The 21,244-nt window shown below is 43.3% G+C and overlaps 1 protein-coding gene across 1 annotated transcript in view; it reads right to left on the minus strand.

Moving 5' to 3' along the window:
- Window positions 1-999: 999 nt before the first annotated feature.
- Window positions 1,000-21,244, minus strand: part of LMF1 (lipase maturation factor 1) — a 403,232-nt gene continuing 382,987 nt past the window's right edge. Inside the window, exons 9-11 of the mRNA XM_030211700.1 lie at window positions 20,014-20,197; window positions 13,946-14,058; window positions 1,000-1,825 (exon numbers count right to left, since the gene is read on the minus strand). Coding sequence (XP_030067560.1) covers window positions 1,651-1,825; window positions 13,946-14,058; window positions 20,014-20,197 — 472 coding nt within the window. The 3' untranslated portion in view covers window positions 1,000-1,650. The remainder of the gene's footprint in view (window positions 1,826-13,945; window positions 14,059-20,013; window positions 20,198-21,244) is intronic.

Below are 21,244 nucleotides of genomic sequence, written 5' to 3' on the forward strand. Positions count from 1 at the left end.
TTAGCTGCCTGCAGTTATGCCAGGTCTACGGCAGGTGTAACTGCAGCATATAAATGTAAGCTGTGCCGATATTGGATTATACTTAGGGTTACCATATTTTGTCCCCCAAAAAGGAGGACACATGCCCGCCCCCACCACCCCGTCCCCTTTCACGCCCTCGCTCCGCCCCCTGTCACATTTTCCCCTCCCCCCGTCACCCCGCCTCCCTGTCACCCCCCTCCCCTTACCTTACTACTGCCCTGGTGGTCTAGTGACCTCTTCGGGGCAGGAAAGAGCCCCCTCTTTCCTGCCCGGAGCGCTGCCCTGCATTCATCCTTCCTGTTGCTGATCTCGGCGCCGATTCAAAATGGCTGCCGAGAGTTGAAGTCTCGTGAGGTCACTTCAACTCTCGGCGGCCATTTTGAATCGGCACTGAGATCAGCAACAGGGCAGCGCTCCGGGCAGGAAAGAGGGGGGCTCTTTCCTGCCCCGAAGGCGGAAGAGGTCACTAGACCACCAGGGCAGTAGTAAGTAAGGGGAGGGGAGGCTAGCAATCTGCCCGCTTGTCCGGATTTCTGGACAAATGTGCAGGCTGACAAAACCCGCCTGGTTGCCCGGACATGTCCTCAAAAAGAGGACATGTCTGGGTAAATCCGGACATATATGGTAACCCTAATTATACTGGGATTCTATAATGGAATCTGAGCCCTCACCGAATGGCAGTGGGGAAGCACCTACTTCTAGAATTGCCCCCTACGGGCCTGATATTCAGTCAGAAGCACCCTGGCCACTGTCGGCGTTAAACCCGGCAATTCAATGTTGAGTCATGTCCGGGCACTGGTATTACCCAGCTAACGCATAGCCAGTTAAGTGCCATATTCAGGCTATGGGGCACCACCTAAAGACAAGAATGACTTCTATACGGTCCTATTTATGTGGTTAAACTGGCTGGTTAAGTTCTGAATATCATTATTTAACCAGCCAAGAGCTGACTCTGCCCCCTGAACACCCCAAAAACAGCTGGTTTTCAGTTTAGTGCTAACCGGTTAAGTATCGCTGCAAATGACTGCCTAGCCCCAAACACATGATTCATCCGGCCAGGAGCCATTTTTGGCTGGTTAAATCGTTTAAAATATCAACCCCTGATATTAAAAGCAAGGCATAGAGATGTTCAGCGTGATGCCAGACGTCTTAGTGTTTATGAATATCTGGCTCACGGGCTTATAGGAGTATCTAGATTTTGAATGAGCATATAACTATGAGCAGTACGCCCCTGGGTGAAAGGGAAAGGCTCGGATTTTATCTAGCACACAGAGCCATCCCATATTCTAGATCCAGTCAGAAACTCTTCCACTTAACCTGCCTAGAATTTTGATTTTTACAGTTTAATGAAATTTCAGGGGTAAATTTTCCAGTGTCTGATCAGTGCAGTGCTCAACTTGGTTCTGAGAGTAATTCAGCCGGGCAGGTAATGTCTGGAGACCGGACAGTCAAAGTCAGGTCAGAGATCACTTCCAAATGTTGCTATTTTAATGAAAAAGTCAGGGCTTGGTTTTTGACTTAGCAGTACTGTATTTTATATCACATATTTTCTCATTGGACAAAAATGTAAAAATTCGAACAGCGCCAAAAAATCAAGAACATTATGGTCTCTCGTTTCTTGTCTTTGGTTCAGGATCTGTCTGGATGAGGCCAGTCTCGACTGTTAAAGAATTTCTTCAGCCCCTGTAGATTGACTGATGGAAAGTACGGGCCAATTTTTCTGCGGATCCACCATTTGCCCTCAGTGGCATGTTTGCCTCCCAGCTTGCTAAACTTGTATTGATAATGTTCTCCCCTCATCCACCTAAAAGAAACAAAGAGAAAGAGAAGGTACAGTAAGGGTCTGAAATGATCTTCTTCATCAGTAACAGATCAATCAAAGCCACTTTGTCCATCAGCAAGTAGCCTGCTTTGCAAAACAAGAGCAACTCCTACAACGCAATTAGTAGACCACAGGGTACAGCTGAACTTACACAGGGCAGACAGCGTGGAGGCCAGTGGTTTTGTCCTAAAATAAAAAAAAAACCCAGAAGGTCCATATTCACCAGCGCGGTGACTATTTTTGGTTCTGCCATTGGCCTGTCCCTGATCACGTCCCTTTTTCTGATACATCACTTCAGCCTTTTCCAAATAAAACAGCCAAATTTATACACAGATCCACCAGAAATTTTATAAAAACCATTGATCGAACGAGAGCTTTTGAATATCAGCCTCTATACATTTAATTTGTAGGTTTATAAACTGTGACTCAGTTACAGTAAACCCAATCCAGTGCGTTCTGCAAGACAAAAGAAAAGGATCAGATTGGATGCGTGTGAGAGAGAAATCCGTAAGTGGATTACGTCTTTTGATGGCAGGTAGTTTGGTGGCCAATGCTTGTACAATAACACACGGTATCTTTTACTTTTGCAAATGAGTTTTCTCATTCCTTCTCCCTTCTTATCCACTTCCATGATAGGACCTTTATGAGTGGAGGAGTAGCCTAGCGGTTAGTGCAGTGGACCTTGATCCTGGGGAACTGAGTTCGATTCCCACTGCAGCTCCTTCTGACTCTGGGAAAGTCACTTAACCCTCCATTGCCCCGGTACAAAATAAGTACCTGAATATATGTAAACCGCTTTGAATGTAGTTGCAAAAGCCACAGAAAGGCGGTATATCAAGTCCCATTTCCTTTTCCCTTCCCTTTTAATTACTGTATTGTAATAGTGAGTCCTCAGTGGTAGCAAATGAAGCTTGTTTGAGAAAACGGGGTGGGCTATTATTTTTCTATGCTTTTGCCCTCATTAGAAGAACATAAGAATAGCCATTCTGGGACAGATCGAAGGTCCATCAAGCCCAACATACTGTTTCCAACAGTGGCCAATCCGGATCCCCAAAAAGAATATAACAAATGTTATGATGCGTCTGAGTATCTCAGGTGTAAGCGGTGGATTTTCCCAAGTTCATCTTAAGAAAGGCTTATGGATGTTTCTTTTATAAAGCTCACTACACCCCCCCCCCCCCCATCCCATCTTCCTCAGCACAGTCCTCGGAAGTGTCTGACTGCCCGCAGACTGCGAACACCTGGATTTCATCATCCTAAAGGCATCCTACAGCTGTGCCTGTAATTATATTCAGGAGCAGTTCTGTTGCTGCCGTCTGCTGGGGGCTTAAGTGTGAGTCCCACACTGTTCCACTTTGCAGGAGGGAGGGGGCTTCCTGCTAATAATTGCAGTGTTGCTAAACAGCAAATTGTACAGGTTCTCATGTAGCCTTGGGGCTCAAGCCTTGCATATGAATATTCAAATCTGAGCTCGGGTCGCCATGTTATTTGCTAATATACATATGCATTTTACTACTATTACATCATGTATAGCTGCTATAGATATCGCTAAGCAGTTTAAGCCAGGACAGCATTTTTCTTCTGGCTAACTTAGGCTGCTTAATTATATGGACAGCAGTCAAATATCAGTGCTATCCGTATAGTTAGGTGGAATGCCCTGGCACTATCCGGATACTACTGAGACATTTAGAGGGAAGATTAGGAGACACAATGAAGGCTGTTCTATAAGTGAGGGCCTTGAGGCCACACAGGAGGGGCATATTCTAGAACAGAACCTTGGTGCCCAGGATTCAGTTATAGAATATTAGCATAACCGGAGGCCGGCAAATACTTTTTGGCCCAGTTTTGGCCAAAAATGACCACAAGTGGAAGCCGAAAATGTGTGCTTTGTTCCATTTATCTCACTCCCTCTCCCCACCCATGGTAATAATGTTGGAGACTGTCTGGAAGGTGATTAAGAAGTTGGATACTATGGTGGTGAAGGTCTACCAAGGAAACAACTGATCTTGTGAGTAAAGTTGACATGCTTTCTATGTCGCTGGAAAAAGTTAAACAGGAGTGCTCTGAACAAGGTAAACAGACTTAGTTAGAAGTCAAAGACTTGAAGGAAATTTTAGCAACAATTGTGAAAGACAAAACAACTATAACAACAGAAACTTGAGCAGATAGAAAATTTTAACAGAAGGTTACATCCAAGTTTCCAAGTTTTAGTAACATTTGATATACCACCCATCGAATAATTCTTCTGGGCGGTTTACCTACCTAAATGTTGCTTTACTTGCAAGCATTTTTAAGGGGAAAATAAGGCAGCTCTCTAAGACTTTGCAAATGATGCCATCACTTCTGGGTGTGAGAAGGTACTTCAGCCTTTGTTGATTTTCAGTCTCACAATGTGTTTAAGGGAGAGAATCACATCCCATGTAATAAAAGTTTATTTTGTCATTGCCTAGGTTGGTCAGGTGTTGGCTCTGTTTCTCCTGAGCCATCTAGTCTAGTGATGAAAGATTCTGTATCCCTGTGCCAATTCATTGAATCATCCACTCCAAGAGGTGAAATATTATATATCCATATGCCAATCCATTGAATGATCTGGTCCTCGAGGTGAAATATTATATACCCATAAGCTTATTCAAGAAGTTTCAGTCTCCATTTTACCAGTCAACAACTACCAAGATCTCAACAAACCTCATTAATAATTGGATAAGAAATCTTGAGTTTGCAGATACAGTATTATTTTCAGTAACACGGCTGGTTTTCTGTTCTGGCATTTAGATTTTACCACATTAGATTTATCTGGAATTGGGCTGGTAAAGCCCTGTAGTATGAGTCGATGACATGCTTTCCTGAGGGTTTCATCTGGCTTCGGATTAAACACAAACCACTGCTGTCCAACGTAAACTCTGGAAGTGCAAAACTCCTCCAGCACTCATGGAATGTGTGCAATCCACACACGCTCTATCATTTTCCATCCAAAGACACGCATGGCCTTAAATACAAAAGTTCTAAGAATAATAAGCATCATTTCTTAAATCAATATTCCACAAGCTCTCCTTGCCAGATGCCCAGTAGCAGCTGTGCTGTAACACTTTTAAGATTCGATCGTATATCAGCCTATTATGACATCTTCCAACTGTATGTGTTAAAAATTAGCAGCAATATTCGAGTTGTTGCGACTGAGACCTAAATCTCTCAGACAGCTGTAATTAGTTCCAGAGGGGAGCAGCTGTCGCCCAGTAACAGCTGAGAGTTTTTTGGAGGGAAAAAGCAAGGCCCGTGTTTTCTGTCAGAAATTAATGGCCTGACAGACCGACAAGAGGGGAGAGAAAGCCATAACATGGCTATTTTTTTAAAAAATGTATTTAATATTTATCTGTAACAAGGTCTCCTACTTAATTGTAAATCAAAGACTATCTGGCAGTAAAACGTATAAATTCATTAAAAGCATAAAGTCTTCATCTTGGGTCTTTTGTTTGCTTTCTATCAGCCTTCTTGTTGAAGAGATCATAAATCCAGCACAGTCCAGGAACTGTCTGTTTGAATAATGATGGTTTTATTGGTTGTAAAGACTCTATTTGTCCTTCCTCCCTATGCATTAGAACAAGTACAACGTAATGTAGTTTTTAAATACTATGCCATTTATAAGCTGCTGCATTAAAAATATAATAAGAATAATAACCTCAGAAGCTGCTACGGTCCATGCAATCCCTCCCACTGTGTACAAAGAGGGATAAACACAGTTAAAAATCTGGAAGTATGGTCGAAAGCCTTGGCCTTCAGTTCCAGTCCTTGAGTGAAACCAATAGGTCAAGTTTTCAGGATATCACTAATGAAAATAGCATCAGCTGAGTTCTTTCATGATAAGGTTCACAAGATTAAACTTGAATTCTCAACCAGGTCACCTCCACCTCTCCTTCCCTTAGTCCATTCTCTCAACCCTCCAACCCCTGCCTTCTTTTCTGAAATCACTGAAGAGGAAACTACACATCCTCTTTACTCCTCGAAACTACCTACCTGTTCCTCTGATCCTATTCCCACCCATCTACTTAACACTATCTCTCCTACTGTCATCCCTTTTATCTGTCATATCCTCAATCTTTCACTTTCCACTGCCACTGTTCCTGATGCCTTCAAACATGCCGTAGTCACACCACTCCTTAAAAATCCTTCATTGGACCCTACCTGTCCTTCCAACTATCGCCCCATCTCCCTCCTCCCTTTCCTATTCAAGATACTTGAACGTGTTGTTCACCGTTGTTGCCTTGACTTTCTTTCATCTCAAGCTTTTCTTGATCCACTTCAATCTGGCTTTCGCCCCCTTCATTCAACCGAAACAGCGCTTGCTAAAGTCTTCTATCCTCATCCTTCTCGATCTATTTGCTGCTTTTGACACTGTTGATCACAGCCTACTCCTTGATACGCTGTCCTCACTTGGATTTCAGGGCTCTGTTTTTTCCTGGTTTTCTTCTTATCTCTCCCAGTGTACTTTTAGTGTATACTCTGGTGGATCCTCCTCTACTTCTATCCCACTGTCAGTTGGTGTACCTCAGGGATCTGTCCTGGGACCTCTTCTTTTCTCCATCTATAGTTCTTCCCTTGGTACTCTGATCTCATCCCATGGTTTTCAGTATCATCTTTACGCTGAAGACTCCGAGATCTACCTCTCAACAACAGAAATCTCAGCAGGAATCCAGGCCAAAGTATCAGCCTGCCTGTTTGACATTGCTGCCTGGATGTCTCACTGCCATCTGAAACTAAACATGACCAAGACTGAGCTTCTTATCTTTCCACCTAAACCAACCTCTCCTCTTCCCCCATTCTCTATTTCTGTGGATACACTCTCATCCTTCCTGTCTCATCAGCTCGTAACCTTGGGGTCATCTTCGACTCCTCCCTCTCCTTCTCTGCACATATTCAGCAGACTGCTAAAACCTGTAGTTTCTTTCTCTATAATATCACCAAAATTCACCCTTTCCTTTCTGAGCACACTACCAGAACTCTAGGAGGAGCTCAATGCTGGCAGTGGCACACAAGCACAGTTGGAAGAGACCGGTCCCGATGACTCACATTCACACCGTGGGGGGGGGGGGGGGGGGGGGGCAGGGCAGCAGGCACTGGTGAGAACAGCTGCAGAGTGCAGACAAAGCACTATGGCAGCAGCAGCATTAGCAGTCGCGATGCAGTCAGCGATGAGCTGCTAAACTACCCTGTCAGAGTAGGTCCTCCCAGCTCCCGCTGACTAACTCCACTACCGACTTAATACTCCCTGAGTGATCCGGACCCGAGCACTGCAAGAAAACAAATTAGGCAGATATGACTTAACGCTCCCGGCTTATGCAGCTGAACTAAAAAGCTGTGCAGCTTAACCGGCGCCTAGAAGATCGGCGCCAATTGGTGAATCAGACAAACTGGGTGGGCCTGGGCCCACCCATAGCTACGCCCCTGGCGCTGCGTACGTTTAGTAGCACTATGGAAATTATAAGTAGTAGTAGTAGATATGTGCATTCCATACAAATCTCTCTTATACAAATCATTAGTTTTCATTCTGGAAACCAGACCCTGAAGACTTGGAGTGAAGACCAAAGGTCTAGAGGCTAATGCGTAGCATTGGGTTTCATAGTTCTAAGACCCAGTTTGGTAAATGACTTTCATTGTGACACTCGGAAACTCAGTTTGCAGTGCATGAGCAAGAGCCTGTGTTTAAAGGCCCTGGGCCAAGATGCATCTACTTATGAGGAGCTGGGGAAGAGGTAGGGCAGAGGCAGTAGGGTAGATGGGGGAAATGATGGACATAGGATGGGAGTGGAGTGGGTGAGAGGAAATTCTGCAGTCCTAGGTAGATGCCTGGCACACCTTATTTCTGGGATAAGCAGCATAAAATGGATGTCGTTATTCTAACTTTACAATAAACACTCTACACCTTTTTTCCCATATATTGTTCATTAACGCCTATGTTTACTAAGGTGCGCTATAGGCGCATGTAAATGGTGGACGTGCGTTAAACACTAATGAGCCCATAGGAATGTATAGGCACGTTAGTGTTTAATGCGCCTTAACTTTAAAGGTGAGTTAAAAATGCTAACGTGCCTTAGTAAACGTACCCCTAAGTTTTTATAGAATCATGACAGAAAAAAGAAGTGTCATAAATAAACAAACAAACAAACAAGCAAACAACAGTTATAACATATAAAATGCTGGTAAATTACTACATATGCTGCTTAAGAAAGGAAGAAAAGTTATTGGCTGACATTACTGGAAGGAAATACATATCGATTATTGCAATAGCAGTAGTAGTAATTTAGGCAGATAAGGTAGAGATTCAATTAGGTCGGGAGAATAAGTCAAATGGTGTCCATATCTTTTTGAAGTTAGAAATCTGACGATTCATGACAGTTGCTGCTTCTTCATATTTTCTTATATAGCACATAGATGACTCTGCCATATAATGCCGTTATATCGCTCCATGGTGCGACCGCACCTTGAGTATTGTGTTCAATTTTGGTCGCCGCATCTCAAGAAAGATATAGTAGAATTGGAAAAGGTGCAGCGAAGGGCGACTAAAATGATAGCGGGGATGGGACGACTTCCCTATGAAGAAAGACTAAGGAGGCTAGGGCTTTTCAGCCTGGAGAAGAGACAGCTGAGGGGAGATATGATAGAGGTATATAAAATGAGTGGAGTGGAACAGGTGGATGTGAAGCGTCTGTTCACGCTTTCCAAAAATACTAGGACTAGGGGGCATGTGATTAAACTACAGTGCAGTAAATTTAAAACAAATCGGAGAAAAGTTTTCTTCACCCAACGTTTAATTAAACTCTGGAATTCATTGCCGGAAAATGTGGTGAAGGCGGTTAGCTTAGCAGAGTTTAAAAAGGGGTTGGACGGTTTCCTAAAGGACAAGTCCATAAACCACTACTAAACGGACTTGGAAAAATCCACAATGCCAGGAATAACATGTATAGAATGTTTGTACGTTTGGGAAGCTTGCCAGGTGCCCTTGGCCTGGATTAGCCGCTGTTGTGGACAGGATGCTGGGCTCGATGGACCCTTGGCCTTTTTCCAGTGTGGCATTACTTATGTACGCGTTTAGATTAGTACTGCTTTCTCAATGTTGAACGGTATGAGAAGCCAGAGCTAGCATAAGGTCTAGAAGTTTTTTGCTGCATTCTGGGAGAGTTATGTCTGGATTGGAGGATCTTAGTATAACAGTCTTATAGGAGATTTTAGTATTGGTATCCAGAGTTAGTACCTTGGAAACTCTGTTCCATACATCCGTCCAGAAGGTTTCAACATATGGACAGGAAAATAACATATTTGATAAAGAACCATTGGGAGCTGAAGAGGACCAACATTTCAGAGGGAGGTTGCTACGTGTGTTTCATTCATTTGTTCAGAGTCCGATATGCTTTGTGTAATATAAAATAAGAAGATTGTGTAATTTCAGCAGATAGAGAGGGTCTGTTAGTTTTAGACCAAAGAAGCTTCCAATTAATCGAACCTGGAGTCAAATCAAATTCCTGTTCCCGGGTTTGATTCACAAGTGAGCAGGGGTTTGAAAGTTGAATGTGTAATTTGTTATACATTTAAAAAGCCCTTTTATTTATTTATTTATTAGGATTTATTTACCGCATTTTTTAAGAAATTCACTGAAGGCGGTATACAATAAGAATAGATCAAACATGAGCAATAGTCAATTACAGCAGTAAAAATATTCAAGTAACAATACAAAATATGGCATGGTATACTACTTGCAATGACTACACAATACGTAACAGAACATTATAACTGGTAGTGAAGGGTAAGGTAAAGTTGTAACATATAGATGAGTAAGAAAGTAGGAAGAATTAGAAAGTAAGGTGATTGATTTGAAGAAAGTTGCACATGAGGTCAGAGAGATGGTTAAATATACTACTACTACTACTTAACATTTCTAGAGCGCTACTAGGGTTACGCAGCGCTGTACAAAATAAAACAAAGAAGGACGGTCCCTGCTCAAATGAGCTTACAATCTAAAGAACGAAATGTCAAGTTGGGGCAGTCTAGATTTCCTGGGTAGAGGTGTAGAGGTTAGGTGCCGAAGGCGACATTGAAGAGGTGGGCTTTGAGCAGAGATTTGAAGATGGGCAGGGAGGGGGCCTGGCTTATGGGCTCGGGGAGTTTGTTCCACGCGTGGGGTGAGGCGAGGCAGAAAGGGCGGAGCCTGGAGTTGGTGGTGGTGGAGAAGGGTACTGAAAGGAGGGATTTGTCTTGAGAGTGGAGGTTATGGGTAGGAACGTAAGGGGAGATGAGGGTTGAGAGGAGTGGATAAACATGTCCCCCTACAGTATGTGCAGCCCGAAATAATGTGTTGCTATTACACATTATTTGATAAAAAGATGATAAATCTAAGGAAGGTGAGGGATTGGTTAGTGAATTTTGAAAGGAGCGTAAGCAAAGATTTAATTGAAAGCCCATGACTCATGCAAGTGAAGAGGTATACCATATAGTGAGTGCAATTCTGCTAACGGAGTCATAAGTACATAAGTGTTGCCATACTGGGACAGACCAAAGGTCCATCAAACCCAGCATCCTGTTTCCAACAGTGGCCAATCCAGGTCACAAGTACCTGGCAGAAACCCAAATAGTAGAAACATTCCATGTAGAACCCCAAAGAGTAGCAAGAATCTAGAATTCTAAAGATAACAAGATTCCATGCAGAATTTCAAAGTGTAGCAACATTCCATTTAGAACCCCAAAGAGTAGCAAGATTCCATTCAGAATCCCAAGTACATAAGTACATAAGTGTTGCCATACTGGGAGAAACCAAAGGTCCATCAAGCCCAACATCCTGTTTCCAACAGTGGCCAATCCAGGTCACTAATACCTGGCAAGATCCCAAAAAAGTACAAAACATTTTATGCTGCTTATCCTAGAAGAGACTATAAGAGAGGCTTCCAACCATGGAATATTATAAGAGAGTCGTCCCACCATGGGAGAATGTAAGAGAGGTTTTCCGCCATGGAACATTATGAGAGAGTCTTCCTACCATGGAATATTGGAGGCAGTTACTTTATCATATGGGTGTTGGATAACTTTGATCCTTAAATAAACAAAGTAATAATTTAAAAACTACGTTATGTGTTTACTCAGGTTCCCGTTATCTAATACTACATTTTGTTAAAGATCAGAAACCATTCAGTGTGATGTATATGCAATAATAGGAGAAATCTTTTACATCATTGTACATGGATCAAGGGTCACTGTTCTCAACATTCCCTCACTCCTTGTTTACGAGGCACTCATATTACCTTGGTCGATACTTTCACTCACTTTCCTTTCCTTTTCTGTTCAGGTTTCCTCAGTTGTCTAGGCTTGCTTTTTTAGCATGCGCAAAATTCGGACATTGCGCAGTTTTTTTTATGATAAATCTCTCCACACTCTGATACATGCATTAATAATCTCACATTTGGATTATTGTAATGTTGTTTATGCTGGCATTTGTTTATCACAAATCAGGCGCTTACAGCTGGTGCAAAATACGGCTATCAGGCATCTCTGTTGTGCTAGCAGGTTTGACTGTGTCATTCCTCTACTTTTTCAGTATCATTGGTTGCCAGTCAAGTCTTGCATCCAATTCAAAATTAGCTCACAAAGTCCTCCATTCTGGAATATCACCTTATTTAGTTCCAGCTGTTATCTTCTATGCCGCAGCTTGGCTGCTTCGTTCACTACATGATTCCCGTTTGGCCATAACCTTTGGAGGCTCCTTCCTCTCAACCAACGATCAGAACCTTCTTATCTGAGATTCTGTGCAGCCTTAAAAACTCACCTTTCTTCTACTGCCTTTTCTACATCTGGAACTTGGCCTCATCTGACTTCTATTAAAGGACGGAAGTTCAGGTCCTGAGATGGCAAACTGGGCAGTGTGCCCCATGACTATTTATTCCTCTTTCTAAGTGGAGGAGTAGCCTAGTGGTTAGTGCAGCAGTCTCTGATCCTGGGGAACTGGGTTCAATTCCCACTGCAGCTCCTTGTGACTGAGCAAGTCACTTAACCCTCCATTGCCCCAGATGCAAATAAAGTACCTGTATATACAATGTAAACCCCTTTGAATGTAGTTACAAAAACCACAGAAAGGCGATATATCAAGTCCCATTTCCCTTTCCCTTATGACATCACAATATCAGAAGTGAGCCAAGTATCGGGCAATCAAGCCATTGTGACATCACTGATGAGGTTGGCTCTTATTGGTGGAATGAGTGGAGGAGTAGCCTAGTGGTTAGTGCAGTGGACTTTGATCCTGGGGAACTGAGTTCGATTCCCACTGCAGCTCCTTGTGACTCTGGGCAAGTCACTTAACCCTCCATTGCCCCTGGTACAAAATAAGTACCTATGTAAACCGCTTTGAATGTAGTTGCAAAAACCTCAGAAAGGCTGTATATCAAGTCCCATTTCCCTTTCCCTTATGACATCACAATATCAGAAGTGAGCCAAGTATCAGGCAATCAAGCCATTGTGACATCACTGATGAGGTTGGCTCTTATTGGTGGAATGAGTGGAGGAGTAGCCTAGTGGTTAGTGCAGTGACCCATGATCCAAGAGAACCCGTTCAAGTCCAACTGCAGCTCCTTGTGACTCTGGGCAAGTCACTTAACCCTCCGTTGCCCAGGTACAAATAAGTACCTGCATATACAATGTAAACCCCTTTGAATGGAGTTACAAAAACCACAGAAAGGCGATATATCAAGCCCCATTCCCTTTCCCCTTATGCTTTTGACTGCTTCTGTTCTTTTTCTGGCGTATGTTTGACGGAGTTCTTTCTCTATATCTCGCATATATTTGTTTGCCTGTATAGTGGGTCAGTTTTGGCATTTGTACTTAAGATTTTTTGATTTGATTGACTCCACATCCACCTGTGTTGTTGTATAGTGGGTTCTTTCCCTATACCTTACATTTTGGTATTATAAGTGATTGAAAAACTGCTTTGATACTAAGAGGGGCATAATTGAACGCAAACGTCTATCTCCATGGGCGTTTATCTCCGAGAACGGGTCCGTGAAGGGGCGGACCGAACCGTATTTTCGAAAAAAATAGACGTCCATGTTTTATTCGACAATTTGTGAGCTGGGCGTTTTTGTTTTTCAGTGATAATGGAAAATGAAAGCGCCCAGCTCAAAAACGAATAAATCCAAGGCATTTGTTCGTGGGAGGGGCCAGGAGTCGTAGTGCACTGGTCCCCCTCACATGCCAGGACACCAACCGGGCACCCTAGGGGGCACTTTTACAAAAACAAAAAAAAAGGTAAAAGAGCTCCCAGGTGCATAGCACCCTTCCCTTGTGTGTTGAGCCCCCCAAATCCCCCTCAAAACCCACTGCCCACAAGTCTACACCATTACTATAGCCCTAAGGGGTGAAGGGGGGCACCTACATGTGGGTACAGTGGGTTTGGGGGGCGGTTTGGAGGGCTCCCATTTACCAGCACAAGTGTAACAGGTGGGGGGGATGGGCCTGGGTCCACCTGCCTGAAGTCCACTGCACCCCCTAATAACTGCTCCAGTGACCTGCATACTGCTGCCAGGGAGGTGGGTATGACATTTGAGGGTGAAAATAAAAAGTTGTGAAACATCATTTTATGTGGTGGGAGGGGGTTAGTGACCACTGGGGGAGTCAGGGGAGGTCATCCCCGACTCCCTCCAGTGGTCATCTGGTCATTTAGGGCACTTTTTGGGGCCCTATTCGTGGAAAAACAGGGTCCAGGAAAAGTGCCCTAAATTCTCGCTAAAAACGCATATTTTTTTTCCATTATCGGCGAAAGGCGCCTATCTCTGATCGGCCGATAACCACGCCCCAGTTCCGCCTTCACCACGCCTTTGACACGCCCCCATCAACTTTGTCCGCATCCGCGACGGAGTGCAGTTGAAAACGTCCAAATTCGGCTTTCGATTATACCGCTTTATTCGTTTTTGTGAGATAAACGTCTATCTCCCGATTTGGGTCGCAATATAGGCGTTTTTCTTTTTCAATTATAAGCTGGTAAGTGACATTAAACACAAAGATATCGTATGCACAAGCCAAGAAGCACATTTTTTACCTGATACTGTGTATCTGGACATGATCTTTTCTTACCTGGGTGGGTTTCTGCCCTCGAACGGATTGTGTTGAAGGAGTGATAGAGCTCCACTGTCATTGGCCAACAATTTCCCAGCCAAATGGATAATCCATTCGTTCTGTTCATAAGTCTGGGGAGAAAATTGCAGAAGAAGAAAGTGAATCCTTATATAAGTGCCTGAAGTCCCTGTTTCATTTTCAGCAAGTCACCCTGCTCTACTTTGGTTCAAAATTTAGGCAAGGACATTACCACCATGAAAGGTTTCGTTAGAGCAACCTGAGGAAATAAAAGTATTTATGGGCATTTGAAACCTGTTCCCTATGACTACATGTGGCAGCTCTGATATACCCACCTTGTGTTGGGTACTTGGGCATATTGACAATTCTTCTTTGAACAGCTGTTCTGGAGAGGTTGGCGGGAAAGAGAACAACTTAAACGTGGTTAACTGCAGGGTTCAGATCAGAGGTGTAAGCTGGGTGGGTGGGGGTGGGGTCAAGGGAGCTGCCACTCCCCAAAATGGATTTTGAATGCAATGGTACCTATGCGAATTGGGCCTGCAGCCTCATAGCGGTTACACTTCTAGTTGAGATATGAAACATCTATCTTACAAACTGGCATCCATTTGCTCATTTAAGTTATTTACTGTCCCTTCCAGTTATCAATATAATAAAATAAAATGTTATTAAAAAAGGAACAATATTTATTATTAAAATATATTTGTCTATCAAGGCTATTTATCATACAGGATAGGATATAGATATCAAATAAGAATAGGATGATCCTCCAAACACCGCCAATGACACTAAGGTCCTCCCAAACACTTTCACTAACCACACCCTCTCCAAAAGACCTTACACAATGTAATACCCGCAAGCGAGCCTTCTCCAGAGTAGCCCCCACACTATGGAATGCATTGCCTGAAAGGCTCCACTTAACACAAGACTATCTCTACTTTAGGAAGCAGGTGAAAGCTTGGCTCTTCAACCAGGACTTTAATGGAAGAAGTAACTAACTTGTTAGTCTCACTCACACACACAAGGATTGACTCGGGCTGCACATACTGCAGCGGGACATGTTTATCCACTCCAACCCTAGCTGAGATAATATTTAACCATCTCTCTGACCTCACGTGCAACTTTCTTCAAATCAATGACCTTACTTTCTAATTCTTCCTACTTTCTTACTCATCTATATGTTACAACTTTGCCTTACCCTTCACTACCAATTATAATGTTCTATTACGTATTGTGTTGTCATTGCAAGTAGCACACTATGCCATACTTTGTATTGTCATTTGAATATTTTTACTGATGTAATTGCCTCCTACTCATATCTATTCTTACTGTACACCGCCTTGAGTGAATTCCTTAAAAAAAGGCAGTAAATAAATAATTAAATATAGATCTGAAGTTCATGCTATGCTATGTTATGTTATGCTACAAGCAATAAAGATGGGGACGATACTTTTTTGCAAGGAAAAGTTTATTCCCTTCTTTTCTGACTGCCTCAAGGAGCATAGCTGTGAGTCACCTGGTGGTCGAGGGTCTGGCAGTTAAAATTTAATCTATAATCCACTCAAGCTTAAAGAAATAAATGAAACTCCAACCACAGCTTCACACCCACTGTGTAACTTGAAAACTGCTTATTACCGCTGTCACTCCCAAGCCTCACACTATGCATTAAATGGTGGAGAAAGAAAGCCTCAGTAACACCACCCAGCCAGCCCGATGCTTCAGACTTCAGGCGTGAGCCCGGTGCTTCTGGTCTTCCCTCCCTGTGTCCCGCCCTCGTCTGAAGAAACTTCCGGTTTCTGTGAGGGTGAGTCACAGGGAAGGAAGGCCAGAAGAGAGGCGATCTGCGACTGCCGCTTTGAATGAAGGGGGCCTGGAGCCGTGGAGGCAGGCAGGTGAGACCGGGAACTGCAGCGCCAGTGGCCTGACCCCGGTGCCGGGCTCCCCTTGAAGGCCTGGGCCTGGGGAATTTTGCCACCCCCCCCCCCCTCCCTCGGCGGCCCTGGACAGAAGACAAATAACTGTCAAGCTATGACAGGATTCACTCGTGTAGTTCTTAGGTGGAGTGGAGGAGTAGCCTAATGGTTAGAACAGTGGGATGAGAACCTGGGGGAACTGGGTTCAATTCCCGCTGCAGCTCCTTGGGACCCTGGGTGTCGCTTAACCCTCCATTGCCCCAGGTACAAAATTGATTGTGAGTCCACTAGGGACAGAAAAAGTACCTGCATGTAGTATATGTAAACCGCTTTGGTTGTACCCACAAAAAGGTGGTATATCAAATCCATTAACCCCCTCCCTCCCTTCAAAACAAACTCATAAGGGGGCCTGGAACTTTTAAGCAGTAGCTGGGTCGTTTTCTTTTTTAGTCTTCAAAATCTTGTTATGGGCTCAGCAGTTGCTTCATGTGTTGGCTCACGCGTACTGCTCAGAGCTGCTGGTACCTTCTGTTCCCATGTGTCCCTTGAGATCAGCAGGGGTAGAACTCGAGTCTGCCAGGCTCCTGGCTTTTGAAATATAGCCACCATGCACTACTGGCGGAGATTAGGAAGCACTGATCCTTGCAATTTGCAAACCAAAAACTCCAAAATATCATGAGTTATGCAGCTATCAATTCTGTTTGTTAACTATTGTTTTCTTGCTAGTACATGGGAAGATTTGTTACATTTCATTACATGTACAGAACATCGAGTTCACAGATAGAGATTTTAATTAATAAGTAATAGTCAGCACTTATACAGTAACTTTATACAAACAGGATCAAAACATGCTTCATATATCAAACGCTTCAAAAACTAAGGGGCCCTTTTTCTAAGGTGCCGAAAAGTGACCTGTGCTGGTGTAGATGTGTGTACTGGACGCGCGCAGGTCCATTTTTCAGCGCGCCAGCAAAAAAGGCCTTTTTTTGGCTGAAAATGGACGTACAGCAAAATAAAACTTGTTGCACGTCCATTTTGGGCCTGAGACCTTACCGCCACCCATTGACCTAGTGGTAAGGTCTCACGCATTAAGCAGGCGGTAGTGGTCTACATGCATACAATGCCGATTATCGGCTGATTAACACCGCACACCGGAAATTTTCCGGCGCGCTTAGTGGATACGTGTAAAAAAATGAAATTACCACCCAGGCTGGGCGGTAGTTCAAAAATTGACGCACGTAGGACACGCGTACATACCTATGCGGTTTATTAAAAGGGCCCTGTTTACTAAGGCGAGTTAGCGTTTTTAGTGCGCACTAACGCTAGAGATTATATTCCTACTAGTGAAAAAAGCCCGTTTCTCATTGAAATGAAACGGGCGCTAGCAAGGTAATCACCTTTTGCCATTAATGTTTTTAAGGGAAGTTCCAGTGTCCCCCCTCCCTCCCTCCCTCCCAATTCCAGAGTCCCCCCTCCCTTCTTCCCAGTTCCAGGGTCGTCGTCCCTCCCTTCCAGTTCCAGGCCCCCTCCCTCCGAATTTTAAAAGTCATCCTGACTTACCTCGTCGGGGTTACAGCGGCCGGCAGCGGCGGTAAAAAGCGTGCAGGCTCGGCACTTACTTCAGTTTTCCCTTTTCTGTCTCTCAGCTCTGATCCCGCCCTCATTTCCTGTTTCCGCAAGGGCGGGACCAGAGCTGAGAGACAGAGAAGGGAAAACTGAAGTAAGTGCCAAGCCTGCATGCTTTTTACCGCACGAGGTAAGTCAGGATGACTTTTAAAATTCGGAGGGAGGGGGCCTGGAACTGGAAGGGAGGGAGGGACGACGACCCTGGAACTGGGAGGGAGGGAGGGGGGACCCTGGAATTGGGAGGGAGGAAGGGGGGATGGACAATGACCCTGGAACTCGGAGGGAGGGAACGAACTTCCGGTGGGCGGGGCAGTGATCGTGAGTGTGATTACGAACTCTACCAACACTACACGGCTTCACTGCCACCCTGCCACGGAGTCAGCTCAGAACGTTGGGGGTGTGAATTATTATATTAGATGGGTATCTCTAATAATTTTTAGCATGCACTAAAAATGCTATCGTGCCTATAGCACGGCTTAGTAAACAGGACCCTAGGAATGTGCATATTTATTTGAAGCCAAATAGGGCATTGCAATGAAATGTTTCATTTTGTTTCAATTCATTTTAGAAAAAAATAAAAGAATGCGATTTCATTCATTTTTATTTCTTTATTAAAAAAAAAAGGCACCGCTGCTGTAAATATCCCCCAGTATCTGGGCCCTTACCATCCCCCCCCCCCCCCCCGGACCGTATTAATCTTTTAAGGTCTCCTTCTGGGGCAGGAGCAATCCTGATTTTGGTACAGGAAAACGTCACAGGTTGGCAACCATATCTTAGGTCAAAAATTTAAAATGGCACTGACCTGGGCCTCCTGGCACCAGTGAGGTTGTAATAACCTAGATCACTTCTACCCGTGAATAGATATGAATAGTGTAAGAGGGTTGGGGTGGGGGGTGAGGTGGGTCCAGGAGTGTTTTTTCTTTTCTTTGCAGCAGCTGGTAGCAGAGGCCTTACTTTTTAGATTTTGGTTTTGATTTTCTTAATTATGGGCCCCTTTTACAAAGCGGCGCAACCGATTAGCGTGTGCTGAATGCGAAGAAGCACATGGGAATTGAACGAGGTTCTTCGCATTCAGCTCACCACTAAATTGGTAGCGATGCTTTGTAAAAGGAGCCTTATGTTTACTGTTTGGTTCTTTTGTTTTAAATAAATAAAAAATAAATTTATTTGGATTTTGCTCACACCTTTTCAGTAGTAGCTCAAGGTGACTTACATTCAGATAAAAAAAACAAGTAATTAGAAAACAGAAAAGAAAAAAACACAATGTAAAAGGAAGCCTGTGCACACCCTGATCGGAAGCTGTCTCTGACATTCAACTTCCCTTGTCAATTTTGGTGTCTGATTCAAACAACTTCTGAATAGGGGAAGGAAGGAGGAGGAACACATTATTATTGGGCTTGATTTCATAAGTGGATGACTGTGTATGTGAGAAGTCCAAACAATGCATCTGGTTTATAAAATAGGGTCCCAGCCCTATGTATTTCACTTCATGTAGGTGAACATCCCTAGTCCATCTTCGCCCCCTGAGAACACCTGCAGGCAGACGGAAGGGAAGCAGGCACATGCCTTTTGTGTGTGCACTTTTCCCATGTGCATGTGGTGGCACATGCCTCTTTCTATGTGTTAAACAAGCTTTACATATTTAAAAAAAAAAGCCTTATAAAATTAGTCACATTATATATTTGGATAAACTGAGGCTCAGAAAGATAAACTATTGTGTCCAGTCACCCAGATTAACACAGTGGGCTGGAAGACATTAAAGTGAGTCAGTGGCTAATTTTTGGATTATTCCTTTACCTAGAACTGTGGATTTCATTAAATAAATACTTTAAATAAATAAACACGATACTGGTACAGTTCTGTTAAAAAAGAAATGATATATATTTAAGAAACTTCTCATCCATTACTTCACAGCAGGGTTTCCCCAAACCTGTTCTGGGGTACCCCAGAGCCAGATGGATTTTCAGGATATCCACAATGAATATGTATGAGATAAATCTGCATATACTGGAGACCTGCCACATGCAGATTTACCTCTTGTATATTCACTGTGAATATCCTGAAAACCCAAGGGGCTGCAGGTTTTGGAAGCCCTAGTTTGGAGAGAATAAGAACCAAAATGCATCACAATATGACATCAAATTAACAACCCTGTGCAGGAAATGGTCATCTGTACCCCCATTAACAACCCACCAAAGGCACTATTCAAACATGAAAATAAATCTACATTTAGAGGCCAACCAAGTTTCGGTTTCGGTACCAAAACTGGCCCCAAATCCTTTTCTGCAGGGTTTTGGTTGAAACGGAGGATGTGTTTTTGGTAGAAGTCGAACATTTATGCTTTGTCCTATTTGTCTCCCTCTGTCCCTTCCGAACAGGAGTTGCCTCTCCCCCCCTGCAGTTTCGGTTGGCCTCTATCTACATTTATCAAAGCAATAACCCTTAGACGATCTTGTGTGCCTTGGTGCATTGTGTTCAGAATGTCATAAAAACACTTTCTCCCATGTACCTACTGCTTCTACAGACACTCGCCTGGAAAGCAGCGAACCACATAAGCCAGTCCAGCCGATAATGATATGGCGTTATAAGGCACGGCCTCCACGTCAAGTCCCCAGGTTTACAGTTGAATTCATACTCTTTCCAGACAGTGTTGGCATCATTCGGGTCCTCGCTGTGAGTCCCCTGAAGAATGACCTCAGTCCTCTCTTTCGTGATGCTGTGGAATAGACAGCATTTGGTTGGGTTTCTTTTTAGTCAAGTGCAGCTCATACCAGTTATTACTTTAACATTCCCTATTATATAATCCTTCCCAAACTATCTAGCTAGTTCAGTGACAGTTGTAAGTACACCTGTTATACACACTGTAACTTAGATCAGTTCCTTATCTCTTGCTTAACTGTACAAAGAAATTAACTTCAGTTTAGCCACCCATTTTTTTTATCCCAGCTGACTTTGTACCACCCACCTTGTCTCCATCTATATATCTGCATTTGTCCCCTCAGCTATAGGGTAGAAAAAAGCATTAGTATCATAACAATAAGTACCTGTATTATTATTATGTATTTATTTAGTATCCCACATTTTCCCACCTCTTTGCAGGTTCAATAGGGCTTACATTACATCATGTATAGCGGAAATATGTAAGACAATAGACATTTAGTATTGCATAAGGATCTTGGGTAACATGATAATGATAGAACACGATAGTAGTATAACAAGCCAATATCATAAGGCAATTCTGGATATATGTGTAGGAGTTTACGTTTGTTGATCTTTGTGGTATGCCTTGTCAAAGAGATGGGTTTTCAGTAGTTTGCGGAAGTTAGTTAGTTCATAGATCGCTTTTAGGTTGTGCGGCAGCGCGTTCCAGAATTGTGTGCTCAAGTAGGAAAAGGTTGACGCATGCGTTAGTTTGTATTTTAGACCTTTGCAGTTAGGGAAGTGAAGATTGAGGAATGTGCGGGATGATTTTTTAGCGTTCCTGAACCTGCTATGAGTGGGAAAGCGCGGGGTACAAATGTAATAAAATAAAAAAATGAATTAGGTTTCAATTTACTGTTTTCAAGTTTTCCTCTTTCATTGTATTTATGTTTATACTTGTTTATTTTACTATTGTTATGCTGTTAACAAAATTGTAAGTTTGATGTTAAACTGTACCTACTGTACACTGCCTTGGGTGAATCTCTTCATAAAGGTGGTTAATAAATCTCAATAACTAACTAAGGGGGTCTTTTACTAAAGCTTAGCTCGAGTTATCTGCAGC

Source organism: Microcaecilia unicolor, chromosome 8, assembly GCF_901765095.1.
Source record: "Microcaecilia unicolor chromosome 8, aMicUni1.1, whole genome shotgun sequence".
In the NCBI taxonomy this organism is placed as follows: Eukaryota; Metazoa; Chordata; class Amphibia; order Gymnophiona; family Siphonopidae; genus Microcaecilia; species Microcaecilia unicolor.